This window comes from Heloderma suspectum, chromosome 1, assembly GCF_057233095.1.
Source record: "Heloderma suspectum isolate Gila_16-S chromosome 1, 16-S_ref, whole genome shotgun sequence".
Taxonomy (NCBI): Eukaryota; Metazoa; Chordata; class Lepidosauria; order Squamata; family Helodermatidae; genus Heloderma; species Heloderma suspectum.
The window spans coordinates 93,675,577-93,693,599 of record NC_139458.1 but is presented as its reverse complement, the minus strand read 5'-3'; the positions used below and the strand labels follow the sequence as shown (position 1 = coordinate 93,693,599).

At 43.9% G+C, this 18,023-nt stretch overlaps 1 protein-coding gene across 5 annotated transcripts in view; it reads left to right on the top strand.

Moving 5' to 3' along the window:
• The first annotated feature begins 448 nt into the window (after positions 1–448).
• The window catches only part of TRIM44 (tripartite motif containing 44), a 128,328-nt gene continuing 110,753 nt past the window's right edge, over positions 449–18,023 (top strand). For 4 of the 5 annotated variants that reach the window (XR_014790411.1, XR_014790414.1, XM_084851297.1 and 1 more), the window contains exons 1-2: positions 543–1,249; positions 14,362–14,439. Coding sequence is in view for 3 of the 5 variants with exons in the window: in XM_084851297.1 (XP_084707423.1) it covers positions 827–1,249; positions 14,362–14,439 (501 nt within the window). In the remaining 2 variants the exon portion in view is untranslated. Of the gene's footprint in view, positions 1,250–14,361; positions 14,440–18,023 lie in introns of all 5 variants that reach the window. The other variant, XM_084851276.1, reaches the window with a different exon arrangement.

Here is an 18,023-nt window from a genome sequence, read left to right as displayed (position 1 = left end):
GCCGCCGCCGCCGCCGCCGCCGAGGAAAAGAATCAGCCGATTTGCTTCTTCCCTTTGTGCCATGCGGGCAAGACAGGAAAACATCCTGTAGACTTCAAAGGACTTTCGCTGATTATTGCCGAGCCAGCTAATAGGCTCCGAGCTCCACTCACGACGAACAATTGAACGAGCCTGGCTTTTAAATGGGGCACTGAAACGGGGGGGGGGGGGCGCGCGGACGCGCACACACACACACAGGCGCACACGCGGACACTCCCCCCGCCCCCCCCCGGGGAATTCTTTCATTTTCAGAAAGCGACGTTAATGAATCCCATATGAGGAAATCCCTCTTCGAGCCACCACGATCTGGCAGCTCTCTTGCCCCGCACAGTTGTCGACGCTCGAGGAGGAGTGGGGGGCGGGGACGGAAGAGGCATTAAAAAAAAAAAAAAGCATCGCCGCTTTAAATGACTCAGGAAGTGAAAAAAAAGAAAAGACCCGCTAAATTGTCGGCCCGGCCTCTGCTTCAGAAGTGAAACTACTGCTTTACCTAAAAAAAAAAAGGGGGGGCGGTGGTTGTTGTTAAGTAAAGCAGGAGGCATTCGGCTGGGCATGCGATCGCAGCCCACGGCAGCTGTCAGCTCGACAAGAAGAGCGTGTGAGGAGAAAGCAGAGCGAAGGAACTCGGGGCAGGGAAAGGAGCTCCCGGCCGGGGGAACAGTGGCCTGGAGGGAGACCGGCTTCCCCGCCGGGCGCTGGCAGGCCGCCGGTGGTGGTCCCCTCTCGCCAGGCGGAGAGAAGCGCGGCGGGGGTTCCCCAAGTGGGCCTTGCCTGGGCCAGGCTAGACATGGCTTCTGCGGAGGCGGCCGAGGAAGAGTTCCTCCAAGATGGCACCTGCGATGCCTGCGAGCCCGACGAAGCCCAGAGCGCCGCGCAGGTCTGCGAGGACTGCGGCTTCTCCTTCTGCCGGCTTCACTCCGAGGAGCACAGGCGGAAGTACGGGGCCCACCGCATGAGGGGCTTCTGCGCTGCGGAGGGGCCGGGGCCGGCGGAGGGCTGGGCGGGAGGCTCCGCGGAGGAGGCGGCGGCGGAGGAGGAGGAGGAGGAGGGGGCTCGCACGCTGGAGCGGAAGAAGTGCGAAGAGCACGGCGAAGATCTCAGCTTGTACTGCAGAGAGCACGAGAAAATCATCTGTGTGTTGTGTGCGGTGTCGGGCCCTCACCAGCAGCACGAGCTCATCACGCTGAATGACGCCTACGAAGCCTGCAGGGTAAGGATCCTGAACGTGCACGAGGCTCGGCCTGTGGGGCAACTTCAGACTGGCAACTTCGGCCCACCGGGCTGCCTGACTAGCTATGAAGTTCCCTCTCTCCCCACCCCGCCGCAGGCCCATTTCCTGATGCCTGAAAGCAGCCGTTTCTTGATTCAATACAGGCAATCAGCTAGAGCCAGTCAGCTTCAGGGCCAAACAGACATTACTTTAAACCCGTATCTAGATATGGATTTATATCTGGTTACCATATCCAGGCTTTTTTTCATTCATTTTTTCCCCGACCATGCCCCCATCTGCCGACGCTAGAGTAAAAATGGGTGGCGGAGACATAGGGTGGTGTCCGGGCACTACTTCAGTTATGCTAGCGGAATTAGGTTCCAAACTATGCGCAAGAGGAGAATCCAACTAAGTTATGCATAACTTAGTGTAAGCGTATTGCGCAATCACATGCAGAACAGAAAGGTTTGGTGGAACACCGCTAGCGCTATTTGAGTTTGCAGAATGACACCATTGGATAATGCCCATAGCTGCTAGATACCAATTTAAAGTAACACCTGCTTTGGCTTACACATGAAAGCTAGTTTAAACATACAGAAAGAGCACCTCTTAGGGCACAATTCTCTCCATGTTCAGACAGAAAGAAGTCCTACAACTCCCAGCATTCATGCATAGGATTGCACCCTTAAGGACCTTGTGGGTGACTTCCACTTCAGAACACACATGTCAGTTTGCTTGTCTGAATGCAAGGTCCCCATTACAGTGGGACATTTAGATTTATTTATTTAACATATTTCTTGGCCACCTTTCAGGACAGAAGCCCTCCTAAATAAATAAAAGGTAAAGGTGTCCCCAACCAGTCGTGTCCGACTCCAGGGTGCGGTGCTCATCCCCGTTTCTAAGCCGAAGAGCCAGCGCTGTCCGAAGACGCTTCCGTGGTCATGTGGCCGGCATGACTGAACACCGAGGTGCACGGAACGTTGTTACCTTTCCCGCCGAGGCGGTACCTATTTATCTACTTGCAATTTCTTGCTTTCGAACTGCTAGGTTGGCAGAAGCTGGGACTGAAGACGGGAGCTCACTCCGTCACGCAGCACTCAGGTCTCGAACTGCTGTCCTGCCGACCTCCCGGTCTGCAGTTCAGCGAAGGCAGTAAAATACCAATAAAACAGCAATAAATGCCAACAATAAAACCAGGAAGAACGACAGCAGTAAAAGCAACAACATCCGTCATACCAAGAGAAGGCCACGGTAGAATAATATGTTTTCAAGGCCGCCTTAAAGGCCTGCAATGACAGGGCATGGCGGACCTCTGATGGCAACTTGTTCCAAAGGTGTGGGGCCACTGCAGAGAAGGCCCTCTCATGTGTAGTCACCCATCTAACTGCTCTCGTGGGTGGGCAAATGAGAAGGGCCTCTCTTTCTTTGCGGGCAGGCTGATATGGGTGAAGGCGGTCCTTCAAGTAACTTAGTCCCAAACTGTTTTGATACCAGGAAGATCTCTTTTGATAGCAGAAGTAGTCAGCCCCAGCCCGTGACCTTTCCCTTGCATCTCCTTTTATTAGCCAGGGGAGACTCCATCCCAGCATCAGAGAAAGGAAAAGGGCAAGGAAGCAGCAGCATAGGCTTGTGGAGGAAGTGGCTGGAAAGTCTCTGACAGCCCACATTCCCTGCTTAGAAATAGGCCTCTATGTTTTCTATAGTAACAGCCTTTGGGTGATCAAGTAGCAAGTGGTTTCAGATGTGGCATTTTCAAATTTACCAGAGGGCTGGCTATAAAATATTTGAATGCAAATATTCATTTCCTGTAATATGATGGTTAGATAGAAATAACCTGATTAAGAAAATCAAGTCTGCAAATTACCTTGCCCTCTACTCACCCTCTGCCCCCAGCAAGCATTATGAATGCAGTGGTTCTTCTCAACAAGGGGGAGTGGGGAGAATTGTCAGGACCAGATTTTTCAGGGATGATAATGACTGTGACCCTTAATTCTTGATTACTATGAAGTGGTTTCATAGACTCCGTCAGAACTATGTAGTGCAAGAACTTTGAAAGCTGCACCTTGTGTCATTAATATCTTATGGATTTGAAGTTGGGTCAGTTTTATCCTAGTCGTATGCTCAAGCGACCTCTCTCTTTTTGGACATATTTATAATGGTTATATTATACATCAGCTTATCTGTTAAAGTTACTTCCTTTATTCCTGAAAGGTATCTGCATTTCGCAACACCCTGAGAGCCATCAGGAGCTGGATATCAGCCAGGAAAGGCTGCACATGTGAAATTTCTGTCTGTCAGGCAGCTGAGAATGGCATAGCACATCAACAGTGGGAGCGGGTTGGGTGGGAGAAAGTAGTCTATTGAATTGGGTTTCTTTATTTTATTTATTCATTCATTCCATTTATAACCTGTCTTTCCCCAAGGGGCTTGAGGTGGTATACATGGGTGTCCCCCTTCCATTTTATTTGCACAGCAACTCTGTGAGGTAGGTTAGGCTGAGTGATGGTGAGTAACCCACGAGATCCAGTGGGTTTCATGACTGAGTGGAGATTTGAACCTGGGTTTCCCCAGGCCCAGACCTATACTTTATTACACCACATTGGTGTGTACCACAGTTTAAATTGGTTAAAAGGTCTACTTTGCTATTCTGTTCCCTGCATTTGAAACTTATTTGGTGACTGGTAGTTGTATATGTTGCTAGGCCATTTTCTGCTTCTTTCTGTCATATATAATAGTATGAAAGGATAAGAGCATAAGAAGTGCCATGCTGGAACAGACCAAATGTTCATTAACCCAGCATCCTGTTTCTTATAGTGGCCAGCCAGTTGCTTTAGGGTAGCCCCAAAACAAGGCGTGAAGGTAATATATCTCACTTGTTCTTGCCTCCCCAGCAACTGGTAAGTGTATGCCTCACCTTGTGCTGAAGGGCAGCTTACACATTCAGCTTGAGCATGGAGGTTGCATACAGTTATCATGGCCAATAGCTGCTGGTAGACCTGCCCTCCATGTATTTGTCTAATCCCCTTTTAAAGCCATCTGAGGCAGGCATGGGCAGAAGGAAGAACTGGATCTATTGGTAGATACCTGGGTGATTTTATTGATTGATTGTTAATATTTATATACTGCTTAATATAACAACGTCTCTAAGTGGTTTATATGTGATATTAAAATCACAACTTAAGATAGACTGTTAAAAACAATTACAACTACAATACCAATATTTTTAAAATAACAATAAAATGGAGCAGCAGCATGGTTGATTGCAATTAATTACAAGCCCAAGAAAGCCTTCTGAAACTAGTGTGTTTTCAGGAGGCATTTAAAATATGCCACATCTTTTTGCTCCCCAACCTGCATGGGGGAGGGTATTCCAAATGGTGGACACCGCTCCTGGGGAGGCCTGCTTCTGAGGGCCAGTAAACTGAAACCAAATCCTGATAAGACAGAGACCTTATGGGTGGGATGAAACCCCATTTAGAGGTCAGCTCCAAATGTGGTGCTTGGGGAACATTGCTCGGCCTCTCCAGTATGGGGTTCTGCAGGGGTCAGTTTTGTCCCCCCATGCTATTCAACATCTCTATGAAACTGTTGAGTGGGGTCATCTGGAGTTTTGGAGTGTGCTGTCATCAGTATGTTAAAAAGATGCAGCTCTACTCCTTTTCATCTTCTTTAGGTGAGGCTGTGGATGTGCTAGAGCAGTGTCTGGCTACAACAATGGACTGGATTAGGGCCAATAAACTGAAACTCAATCCAGACAAGACTGAGATGCTGTTAGTGGGTGGTTGTTCTGGCTGGATGGAGGGTGCTCAACCTGTTCTGGATGGGGTTGCACTCCCCAGAAGGAGTAAGTTCATAGCTTGGGGGTTTTCCTGGAGCCATCTTTGTCACTTGAGGCTTAGGTGGCCTCAATGGTATGGAGTGCCTCTACCAACTTTGGTTGGTGGCCTAGCTACATCCCTATCTGGACAGAGGGAACCTGACTTCAGTTGTCTATGTTCTGGTAATCTCCAAGTTAGATTACTGCAATGTGCTCTACGTGGGGCTGCCTTTGAAGATGGTTCAGAAGCTGCAGCTTGTGCAACATGTGGTGGCCAGATTAATAGCAGGGACCAGCAGGTCCGAACATATAACACCAATTCTGGCCTGCTTGTACTGGCTGCCTGTATGTTTCCAAGCCCAGTTCAAGGTGCTGGTTTTACCTATAAAACCTTACACTGCCCAGTACCGCAATACATGATGGAGTGCCTCTCCTAGCACGAACCTACCTGTACGCTGCATTCATCATCTAAGGCCCTCCTCCAGGTGCTTCCTCCAAGGGAGGCTTGGTCAAGAAGGGAGAGGGACTTCTTAGTAGTGCCCCCCCCCCCAGTTATGGAACTATCCCCCTGACGAGGCCCACCTGACAACATTGTTATTGTTTCAGCATCAGGTTAAGATCTTCCTCTTCTTTGGCAGTGTATGATGAGGTTTTAATCAGGTCCTGGATTTTTCTTATTGTTTAAAAATTGTTTAGATATGTGCGTGTATGTGTGCTGCCTGTTTGTGTGTAAATGGTTTTTACACTATGTATAATGTATTTTTAATGGTTTTTAATCTTTGTAAACTGCCCAGAGAGTATCAGCTATTGGGCGGTATAGAAATGAAATAAATGAAATGAACAGGGTCACACTTCCCTTGTCCCTCTCCCTAAGACGGTCATCCATCAGGGCAACCAAGGCTGATTCTGTCCTGCTTTGCAGTAGATTGACAAGGATTTGCCACAACTAAAATGTCTGCGCCGCCCCCCCCCCTTGCTAAAAAGAGAACTTGAGGAAAAATGACGAGTGGATTTTTGTGTGAAAGGGCTTGTGAGCTTGATTATGTACTGATCACAAATTCCTGGAGCAAGTGTCACCATATTCCTTAAATTATTTAGTGTATCTCTGCCTGCCTCAGCCTCTATTTGGCACTTGTGGCAAATTTTGGGATTCTGTAAAAAGCAAAATAGACCCTGCAAGTCTGGAGTGACTCCTGATCATATGTAGTAGCCATCACCAAATCCGGTGGCAGTGAATTCTGTAAGTTCTGTGTTGTGTGAAGAAGAACTTTATTTTGTCTGTCCTGAATCTACTGTCATTCACTTTGATTGGGTAACTGCAAGTTCTGTCTCTAATTATACAGATTGTGTATAATTTTATAAGCTTCCATTATGCCTCCCCCTTTAGTTGCCTGTAAGATAAAACGTGCCACAGCCTTTTAGTCTTTCCTTGTTTGGAAGGTACTCATGATAGGATTTCCCTTTGTGAGCAATCATAAAACTCAACTTAGGTTTGCTCCAGCTCATGGTAGTTTTCTGCCTGTGATGAGCAGGTTGACTGACATGTAACCAGGATCAACTTTCTAAGTCCTACAGGCCACTGTAAACCAACATGAGACATATGAGGTTGTAGTAGAAGTCCCTGAGAAAACTAGGAATATATCATATGGGAAAGCTGTATTTATGTGGGTCAGGTCCATTCTCCTAAGATGGTAAATCGTTGCTAGTTATTCTTGGACAAAACTTATTTATATTAGTCTGTTAATACATATCTAGGTTTCCTGAGGCTTGCAGAATGCGTATGCATTAAATCAGTCTCCTAGTGCTGGAAGGGAAGAAAACTCTGCTATATTTAGTTATGTTGTAAATAGCCTACTCAGCCTTCCCACATTTTTCCAAATAGGAGATGAAATTAATGGAGAATTCAGGATAGAGGAAAACCATAATGTCAAAAGTAAAATAACAAATTAGGATGGCAGGTTTGGAAGAGGAGAGCAGATAAAGACAGAGCAGCTGTGGCAGTTATTGGCATTTCAGTACATCCATAATTTCCCACTCTACCAATTTACTGTAGTGTAATGAGAGCATATTGATAAAATTCTTAAGTGTATATCTTATTGCAAGGGTATAAATATAAACTGTGGTTAACGTGAATATCTGTAAGAGTCGTAAAATGGCATAAAAGCCATTTTAAATGTGTCATTGTAGCTAGCTTTACTTGGAATTTGTCCCGTTGAGTTCAGTGGAACTTACGAACATGTATGTTTGAGACTGCAGCGTAAACTGATTGCCTATGAAATGATGTTTAGTAAATATGCAGCAAGATACTCTCCTGAGGCAAGTAGCAATTGCTTCAAAATGACCAGGAAAGGACAGGTTTTGTAATTTGGGAAATACGTTTCTTATCCTCCTAGGCCACAGTATGCCACAATAATATATATTATTAATAAGCTGACTTGAAGAATCTGACTCTCTCAAAGACAGGATTTGTAATAAAGTTATCATCACCTAGCAGCAAGGCCTCTACAGGTAAGGTACACATGAGGCAGGGGCTTTTCTGTGGCTGCACCCTGGTTGTGGAATTCTCTCCCAAAGAAAACGAGACTTGCTGCATAACTGATGGTGTGAAGTCATTAGCTTGCGGGTTGTGTGTGTGCATGTGCTGAGAGACAAATGTCTTTCATTGCAGAACTGCTCAGGACACAATTTTGGAAGTTATCATTTGTCTTTTCTGAATTTACACAAAGAATCAATACAGCGGTGCTTAAGAACAAATAGTGGGATAGTTTGCACAATCATTGCAACCCACTGTGGCTTATTTAAGCCAGGACTCTGTCCCTGGTGAGGAGTTGCCATGGTTTGTCATGTTGACTGAACCTGGGCAGCAGGGTTTGAGGGTTGAACAACTGTCAAATAACCCTGCAACAGACTATGGTTGTTGTTGTTTTACTACACCATGATTGCAATTGGTGACACTGCTGAGCAGGAAGCAGTGATAGGTAGGATGTCCTTGGGTCTGATTTAATTTGTACACCTGACCTATGGTTTCTGAATATTTAGTAAATACAAATGGCACAATATTGACTGTACAGGTTTTCATCTGCGTAGAAGTAGAAGTAGTAGTAGAAGTAGACGGACATCATATGATACGATGCAAAGTTTTCTTGGCCTGCTGTCCTACCTTTAGATTTGTTTGCATTTTCTTATGTGCAGGCAGGAAACATGCAGAGTCCAGCATTGCCATAAGCTGCTTTTGCAGTGCATCCCCTGCAAACTAAGGCACAGCTGATAAGTCTAATTTTAGGCCTTCTTTCAAGCATGGACAGTTTGTTTTGGGGCTGTTCCTAGAAAACATAGCTGTGTGCAGAACTGTAGGAGGTGTGTTAGCGATGGTATTAAATTTTTCTGGTTGCCGAAATAGATTGGGGTGGGAGTTCACAAGCTTTCAACTTCCCACACGGAACAGCCTTTTCTGTTTTGTGTGTGTTTTATAGGACTTGGTCTGTGTCAGTCTGTTAACTTCTGGCATCTTTACTCTGCCAAAAGAATAGCAGCTTTTTACAGTTTCTCTCTTTTTTACTGTTGCCTATTTCTGTTGACCTCTTAAAGAGAGTTCAAATATTTCACTTCACCCTGCGTATATATTCAAGATTAGTGTATGGAAAAAGTGGGCATTTACAGATATAAAAACAGTAGAATTGATATCACGTGCCGCACAGAACTGGTAAAACAAGCTTCAAGAAGTTTTGCCAGTTTGGTGTATCAAGCGCATCTCATCATCCTTTCAAAGCTTTGCAGTTTGGGCCATTTCCTCTCCTCTTCCCTATTGCAATGTAAAGACATGAGCAGGGGAAAGTAATATATGAACCATTCCTCAGCATATTTTGAGGCTCACAAATAGAAGAATGGCTTTGTAGTTGGGAATGTGTGGTGGATAATAACACTGAACATCTCTCCTTCTGTCTCTCCGTCAACATCTGAGGCACACTTGGTGGGAATTTGAGACAGGACCTCTCGGTGGCTGCTGCCAGATTCTGGAACACCTTACTAAGAGAGAGCTGGCTAGTCCTGTTTCTGATGTCCTTCTCCCAGCAGGCTAATATTTTTATGGGTCTTTGATCCATAAGCTGATCTGAAAATATATTGGGTAAAATCCAAAATTAGTCCTACTTAGAGTAGACCCACTGAAATGAGTGGGATTTTGTTAGTCATGACTAACTGAAGTCCCATTCATTTCAATGGGCCTACTCTAAGTAGGAGTTATGTTGGATTTTACCCATTATCAGTGGTTTTAATGGATTGCTTTTTTTTTGTTTTTTGATTATTGTTTAACCCTGAATTTCAGGGCATGTTGACCTCACAAGGTAGCTTACAAGATTCAAAAACGCATGAAAATACAATTAGAATTTCAGTGTTTAAACCACAAAATTATATTTATAACTCAGCAGCACTGTGTGAATGATATTTGCCTGACTTGGTTTTATCTTTCTTAAATTTTGTATTATATTGCGGTTTTATTTTATTATATTTTATATATACATTATTGTTAGCCACCTTGAACACCATTTGGTGGAAAGACAGGATACAAATTTAACGAATAAAGCTGCTTTCCTATTCCCACTAACCTGGGAGTAAGCCCCACTGCTCCATCTTTCCTGTTAAGGGTATATTGGACAGTTAGGCCTGTTTTATATGGACCTGAGTAATTTGGTAAATCATATATCTTGATTTCAGCAAAGCATTTGACAAAGACTTCCACAATATCCTCGTTAACAAGATGGTAAAATGTGGGCTGGACGACTACAGTTAGGTGGATGAGATGGTTGGACCAGATGACCTCCAAGCAGGGGATGGATGGGGGTGTGTGTGTGTGTATGTATGTGTGTGTGTGTATGTGTGTATATATATATATATATATATATGGCATGGAAGAAATGTTCCAGCTTAGTTCTCTGGGCTGTGCTGATGTCTATTTGTAGGGAGTTCTGTTCCATAAAGGAGCATTCAAAAATGTGATTTTCTATCTGCAGTCTGAAGTAGGACAGAACATTCCATCACCTAATTTCCACATCATTCTACTGCCTCCTAAGGTTGCTTGTCACGCAACATTTAGAAGACACAGGCTACCTTGCACAAGTCTGCAAATATGTCCAGAGCATTTTGTCTGAATACCATATGCAAGTCGAGACGCTCAAAACTGTTATGATCTGGAAGTGGAACACCAGTTTACAAATCTGGCTGGGAGCCAGCTGTGCATATTATTTAGTCAAGACCTTCTCATATCTGCAGACAAAAGGAAAAGCTGCTGACATAAAACTCTGTGTGACCTAGATATGTCTACCATATGCTTATATGGGCAGTTACTTTCAGGTAACATTGGCAAGAGGAAATATCCACTGCCCCCCCCACCCCCATCATCCAGCTCAGTTAAATCTTGGATTTACCCCTTTATTATATTAACTCTGGATCTGTTTATCAAGTTAAGGGTTGATTAAGTGAGCGAGTAGGTCAGCCTTTCCCAACCTAGCGCCCTCCAGTTGTGTTGGACTACAATACCCATCATCCCAAGCTAGCATGGCTAATGAGACAAGTGTATTCTGGGTGCAAAGTTTTGTTGAAGCAGCTTTTCTTCCATCATTATCATTTAATTTATATGCTGCTTTTCCACATAAAGTGCCCCAAGTGGCTAACAAAACAGCAGTACAACAAGAACATTATAATAGGACCTCATTACAAGTCATAAACAGCTCATTTCACTGATACTAACATATTTTAGATTAATTTCAAAATAGGCAAAATCAAACACTGCGGCGCAATATCAATTATTATCTTTCAGTAGTGTGTAAACCAGAGCCCAATAAACTAAATCTTTCTTGTGCATTAAGGCTTTAATAAATGCTACAAACTGCAGCAGCTATGCCAGGAAAACAAAGTTCAGAAAATAGCAGCTAGGTTTCTTAAAGCCTGCAGCAGATCTGTCCCATACAAGAATACTTGATGAAGACTGCTGCCAAATTGAGAAGTAGAAATAACATTCTTCACAAACTATGTGGCACTAGCTGGGGCTCGACAGCGGATACACTAAGAACGACCGCACTCAGTCTGGTTTACTCAGCAGCAGAGTACTGTGCCCCAGTGTGGCTTAATAGTCCGCACACGAGAAAGATCGATACACAACTGCACGAGTCAATGCATATTGTTAGTGGGACGATACGATCTACTCCCACATACTGGCTGCCTGTTTTGAGCCATATGCCACCTCCGGATGCAAGACAAAAGAGCGCCCTTCTTCAAGAATACCGGAAGATTACTGACAATCTCCAGCTACCAATATTAAATGATGTAACCTACTTGGAGCGAAACAGGTTAAGATCGAGACATCCAGCCATTTCTACTGCTAAAGCTCTTCTAGATGACGATTTCAATTTCCACAACACGTGGAAACAACATTGGCTAGGAAATCGCCCTCCACAATGTCGAAGCTTGCCCTGCATCTTGGAAAAGCCACCTGGATTTGACCAGCCCTGTGCGATATGGACAACCTTGAACCGAATTCGCATGGGTCATGGTAGATGTGCAGATGCCTTTTATAAATGGGGAAAACAACGTCATCAAATTGTGATTGTGGGGCTGAAAAACAAACTATCCAACATATAGCGAGAGTGTCAAAACCGAGCCTACAGTGGAGACTTTGCTGATTTCCTGGCTGTGACAACAGAAGTAAAAAACTATATCTGTAACCTAGACATACGTTTGTAATATTCCTGTTTATATTTTATATTTTACATTTCATATTTATTATGCTCTGTGTTTTTATTGTAATGCGATGTAAATGTTCCATACGATAAATAAAATAAATAAATCCCTCACACTGGTGAAGTTCTCAAGGTTCCAACAGAGACAAGGGTGGCAGAGTTCAGTCTCTTCCCCTGTGCTCTGGATATTTCTGCTGCTCTGCTGAAATTTCCAGTGAAATTTCCACTTATTTCAGTGTATTCAGTTACTTCTCCCTACTTATACTTTTCCCCTGCTGTGGAAGGGAACAGTATTCAAAGTGCTTCACAGACATTATCTCAGTGATTCTTACAACAATCCTGTAAGGTAGGTGAATAGTCTTATTTGGTCTAAGAAAGACTGATAAAATCGTGACTTGTGTAAAGCCAGCTAGCACGTTCTGAGGTAAGTTTTAACCAAGGACTTCCCAGCTTATGCCTCTATACTAGACCATATCTCATATAATCCTTCCAGTGGAATTCAGTTTGTAGTACAGTGGAGGCATTTCTTTTGATGTTGCTCTCTCTTCTGCTAGGAACGATTTAACACTACTGATTATTATTTTTGAAATACCTTAAGGTAGTATCTAACAGGGCACAGCTGCAAATGGGAATTATGTTGTGCTAGCATAAGCTATTCTAGCGCAACACCAGTAGCATTAACTATTAACTCTGAATATGTTTATCAAGTTAAGGGTTGAATAAGTGTGCGAGTAGGTCAGCCTTTCCCAACCTAGCGCCCTCCAGATGTGTTAGACAATAACATTAGCTGATGCGCCGATTTTCCCAGGAAATTGGCATGCCAGCTATAACACTATTGGCGTTGTGCTAGAGTAGTTTACGCTAATGCACTGTATTTTATGTTACAGTTGTGCCCCATTGGCTACTGTTCTTAATGTATAAGTTCGCACAGCCAAACGTTTAGACCCGTGTCTTTCCAATGTTGAACACTTTGAACCTCTTAGATTTTTATTGGCTATGACACACCGGTCAGCAATATATAGGAAACTATTTAAATATTACCTGGTAATCACAGGCCTACAGGCTAATGGGAACTGCTAGTTTTTCAAAACCTGCAGGTACAATCCTGGGAACATAGATGTGGGAGTAATTCCCTGAATTATTGTTGAAAAATGCTGAAGATGTTTATGCAAATTTGGTTTAACTATGGAAAGTGGAGCGAACAGAGCTAACACATTCCATGGGCTTGAAACTGCCAAGTGTTTATTAATTGGAAACAGCCCAGCCCTGTGTGTGTGTGTGTGTGTGTGTGTGAGTATAAGTAGTTGATCACTGTCTTTGCTACCATACAACCTTGAAGCAATTGATGTTGTGTAGTAGTGGGATTGGGGTGTGAACAGAGTTCAAAAGTGATGACTGTCTCAGCAGTAACCTAGGAATTCACACAAGTGTCCTACACTATGCCGGTTCACATAATCAAGCAGCCCATGGTGGGCTGCAGTATGTGCAGGCAGCCAGTTTGAGTGTTCAAGCCACAACTGTGGCTTGTGTCGTCCGAACCCAATGAAGGTGGGCTGTTGGTGTGGTTAATAAACTGCCCAGAACTTAATGGCTGTTCTAGGGTTGTGGGTGGTTTGTTAACCACGGCAACAACCCACCTCACCAGATTTGAACGACGCGACAAGCTGCGACTGGTCAACGTGTCGGGTACAGAATATCTTTCAGGAGGCATCACTGGACTTCTATTTCCTTTCAAGTTCAAATGCAGCGGATGAAAGGCAAAACTTCTCTCCATTCAATCAAAAATGTATTATCAAACCCATAGTTCATAACAAAGAAGGCAGGAAAAAAGACAAAATTGCTCATCGAATGCACCTCCCTCAGATATTTGTTTTGCTATTGTGGCTTCCCTATCCTCTTAAGTATAAGTTGCAGTTTAGTCTTGGCGAGAGACTATTTCAAGCAAAAGAAACAAATATTCCAGGGATTCCACAAGAGCCTAGCGCTTTGCGTCTTTCTTGAAGTGTGAACTCTTGATTACTTCCTTAATTAGTTCTTTCCGTCTGCTCCGTCTTACAAATGGAACCACAAAAGTACAAGATTAAATTATCAGGCAGCCAAGACCAATTACAAAAAATAAATGAAACATGGAGCCAGGTCACCATTGCACGACATATTCTCAGCAAGGCCATTATTCTGAAGGGTTCTGAGCCACCCCTTGCAAACAGCTGAATTATTGGCTTCAGTGGGAGGTGGAATGCTGAGCATGTATCAGGATTCAAGCCTGCTTGAAGCTGATCCATGTGACAAAGGCAATGAATGGCTTGGCCTGTGCAATTGCATTTAATTTTCATTCCGGTAGTTTTCCCAGTGCTCTTGGCAGATACATCTTTTCTTCTTCGTTGAGCCCACTGCTTGCTTAACCTCAGTCCCAGAAGAATGAGCGAATGTATTCAGAGCCTCATAGCAACTTGGCTAATAGAAAGTGCTGAAAGATTACTGCTCTCTCCCCCCCGCCCCGTTTTCTTGTGGAAATCGTTGTTGTATTTACTCAGGTGACCTTTGCCCTCTTTGTCTTTCAGAACAGAGAACCTGTGGACCTGAAGGTGGCCATGCTAGAGATGGTGGAAAGGTTAAAGTTCAAGTGTGCAGACCCCAAAGTAAGTTAATAAGATAAACATGGCTACTGTCTTTTTGCCTTTCCATTCTCTTTTAGAAAAATCTTGCTAACGACTATCTGAATATTACATTAAGATCTAATTAAGTCTGTCAGTAAAAAAAAAAGCCAACTTCATATGTGCCTAGAGATAAGTAGTCTCTTTTCTCTCAAGCCCCCCCCCCCTTTTTATGGCTTGAATCTTTTCACTATTATTTATTTATCTCATTTGTATCCTGTTCTTCCTCTAAGAAGCTTGCATGGCATACATGGGGCTAGCGTATATCCTCATAAACATTCCTGTGAAGCAGGCTAGGGCAGTCTTTAACCTTTTTAGACCTCGCACCTGGTAATCCAAACATGCATTTGGAAAGCCCTCTTATTAATGTTTTAGAGTCAGACACGACTGAACGACTGAACAACAACAACAAATGTATTACATTGGTGTTAGTGTTGCTTTTGTAACCCACCTTAATCAGACTGCAATCCAGTTATGGGATGTAACCCACCAGTTAAAATCATTGTTTGGTTTATATTAGTTTATTGGTTTTATAAAAACCTATGTTTGTGGCTGCATGAAGCTTTTAGCCCAGATCTCCAATTCCAGCACTCCACCTGTTGCACTCTACTGTCTCCTTTTCCTTGGGGACCTACCTACTTTGTGAGATCACTTACACCAATCAACCTGTAGAGCAGGGGTGAAGAACAGGTCTTGGGTGGGTAGCTGAATTGCACCCCACTGTGCCCTCCACAGGCCAGATGGGTGACTCAGCTGACTTCATCAGTCCCTAGTCGGTGGTTCTCCAGTTGTTGCTTTGCCCGGGAACTGGCTTCACCCACTTGGTGCCTTCCCCCATTGAGGATGATGTGACGCAGGCAGAGATTCAGTGTGCCACTCCCCCTTCCTATTGGATAGGGGAGTGGCACCCTATGTAAGGGGAAGTCTCTCTAATCCCCAAGGCCCCAGTGGCCTTGAAACCAGGGAGAGCGGCTTGGGTTGGGGGGTGAGCAGGGCCTGCAGAGGTAGCCCAACCTTTTGCAGCCTTATTGGGGAACCGCAGGCCGGATTAGGCCCACAGGCCAAAAGGTTCCCCACCTCTTCTTTAGAGGGATTTGAGGGTGGTTGTGGTGCACCAAACTATATGTAATGGGGTAGCAAAGATTTACACCTCATCTTTCTTGCACTTTGGTCTATATGGACATAATTGGGTGCCCTCTGGACAGCATCTTTATATGTTTGTGTGTAGTGTGCATGTTTGCATATTATGTTGTTTTGCCTTGCCTTGGGCAAAAAACAATTCACTGAAAGCAAGGAACCATCACCGAAGCCAACCTATAATACCTAGGTACATACATAAAGTGGGTAGAACAATAGAATTTTGTGGTCATGTGTGTGTGTTTATATATCTTCAAGGGTACGTTCTATAAATAAAATTAATGCTACGAATTCTATTTAGTTAATGGAGCTAGTTAAAATCTGCTAAGCTTATAGACCACTAGGATTGGATCTCTTCAAGATAATCTTTATTGTTGTTGTTTATTCGGTCAGTCGCTTCCGACTCTTCGTGACTTCATGGACCAGCCCATGCCAGAGCTTCCTGTTGGCCGTCGCCACCCCCAGCTCCCCCAAGGTCGAGTCCGTCACCTCCAGAATATCATCCATCCACCTTGCCCTTGGTCGGCCCCTCTTCCTTTCGCCTTCCACTTTCCCTAGGATCAGCATCTTCTCCAGGGTATCCTGTCTTCTCATTATGTGGCCAAAGTACTTCAGTTTTGCCTTTAATATCATTCCCTCAAGTGAGCAGTCTGGCTTTATTTCCTGGAGTATGGACTGGTTTGATCTTCTTGCAGTCCAAGGCACTCTCAGAATTTTCCTCCAGCACCAAAGTTCAAAAGCATCTATCTTCCTTTGCTCAGCCTTCCTTATGGTCCAGCTCTCGCAGCCATAGGTTACTACAGGGAATACCATTGCTTGAACTATGCAGACCTTTGTTGTCAGTGTGATGTCTCTGCTCTTCACTATTTTATCAAGATTTGTCATTGCTGTCCTCCCAAGAAGTAAACGTCTTCTGATTTCCTGGCTGCAGTCAGCGTCTGCAGTAATCTTTGCGCCTAGAAAGACAAAGTCTGTCACGGCCTCCACGTTTTCTCCCTCTATTTGCTAGTTATCAATCCAGCTGGTTGCCATAATCTTGGGGTTTTTTTGAGCTTTAACTGCAACCCAGCTTTTGCACTTTCTTCTTTCACCTTTGTCATGAGGTTCCTCAGCTCCTCCTTGCTTTCAGCCATCAAAGTGGTATCATCTGCATATCGGAGATTGTTAATGTTTCTTCCAGCGATTTTAACTCCAGCCTTGGCTTCATCAAGCCCAGCATGTCACATGATGTGTTCTGTGTACACGTTGAATAGGTAGGGTGAGAGTATATAACCCTGCTGTACTCCTTTCCCAATCTTAAACCAGTCTGTTGTTCTGTGGTCTGTTCTTACCATTGCTACTTGGTCGTTATACAGATTCCTCAGGAGGCTGACAAGATGACTTGGTATCCCCATACCACCAAGAACTTGCCACAATTTGTGATGATCCATACAGTCAAAGGCTTTAGAATAGTCAATCAAACAGAAATAGATGTTTTTCTGAAACTCCCTGGCTTTCTCCATTATCCAGCGGATATTGGCAATTTGGTCCCTAGTTCCTCTGCCTTTTCGAAACACAGCTTATAGATCTGGCAATTCTCATTCCAGGAATTGCTGGAGTCGACCTTGCAAGATCTTGAGCATTACCTTACTGGCATGTGAAATAAGTGCCACTGTTCGATAGTTTGAACATTCTTTGGTGCTTCCCTTTTTTGGTATGGGGATATAGGTTGATTTTTTCCAATCTGTTGGCCATTGTGTTTTCCAAATTTGCTGGCATATGGCGTGCATCACCTTGACAGCATCATCTTGCAAGATTTTAAACAGTTCAGCTGGGATACTGTCATCTCCTGCTGCCTTGTTATTAGCAATAAGGCCCATTCAACCTCACTCTTCAGGATGTCTGGCTCTTGCTCACTGACCACACCGTCAAATCTATCCCCGATATTATTATCCTTCCTATACAGATCTTACATATATTCTTGCCACCTTTTCTTTTCTAATCTTTATTACTTTACTTCTAATGTATTAAAGTTGTTCAAATTTCATTTGACTTAAAAATCAAGTCTCTCAGTAGTCTGGTTTTTGCAAGCCAGGCTCACATTTCCCAGAGGCAGATATGGAACTGGATAGCAATACCAATCTGTCTTTTGTGGATGTATGGACCAAGGTACAAGGAAGACAAGGTGTGTATTAGAAAGAGAGGCTAATTTAGAACCCCACACTTTATCATTGCGCTTAGAATTAATAGTTCCAATATACTTCTGTCATGCATTTATCAGTGCTGGATTTAATCTTCTAGTTCATTAAACAGTCGCATAATTGTTTACATTTGTTCTGGAAAGCCCACTTTGTGGTGTGCTGTAGCCTGTCTTGAACAGTTTCTGTCTGCCACTTTGCTGCTCACCTTGCTTCCTAGACTGCTGGTGAATATGTTAAATAATATGAAGACCT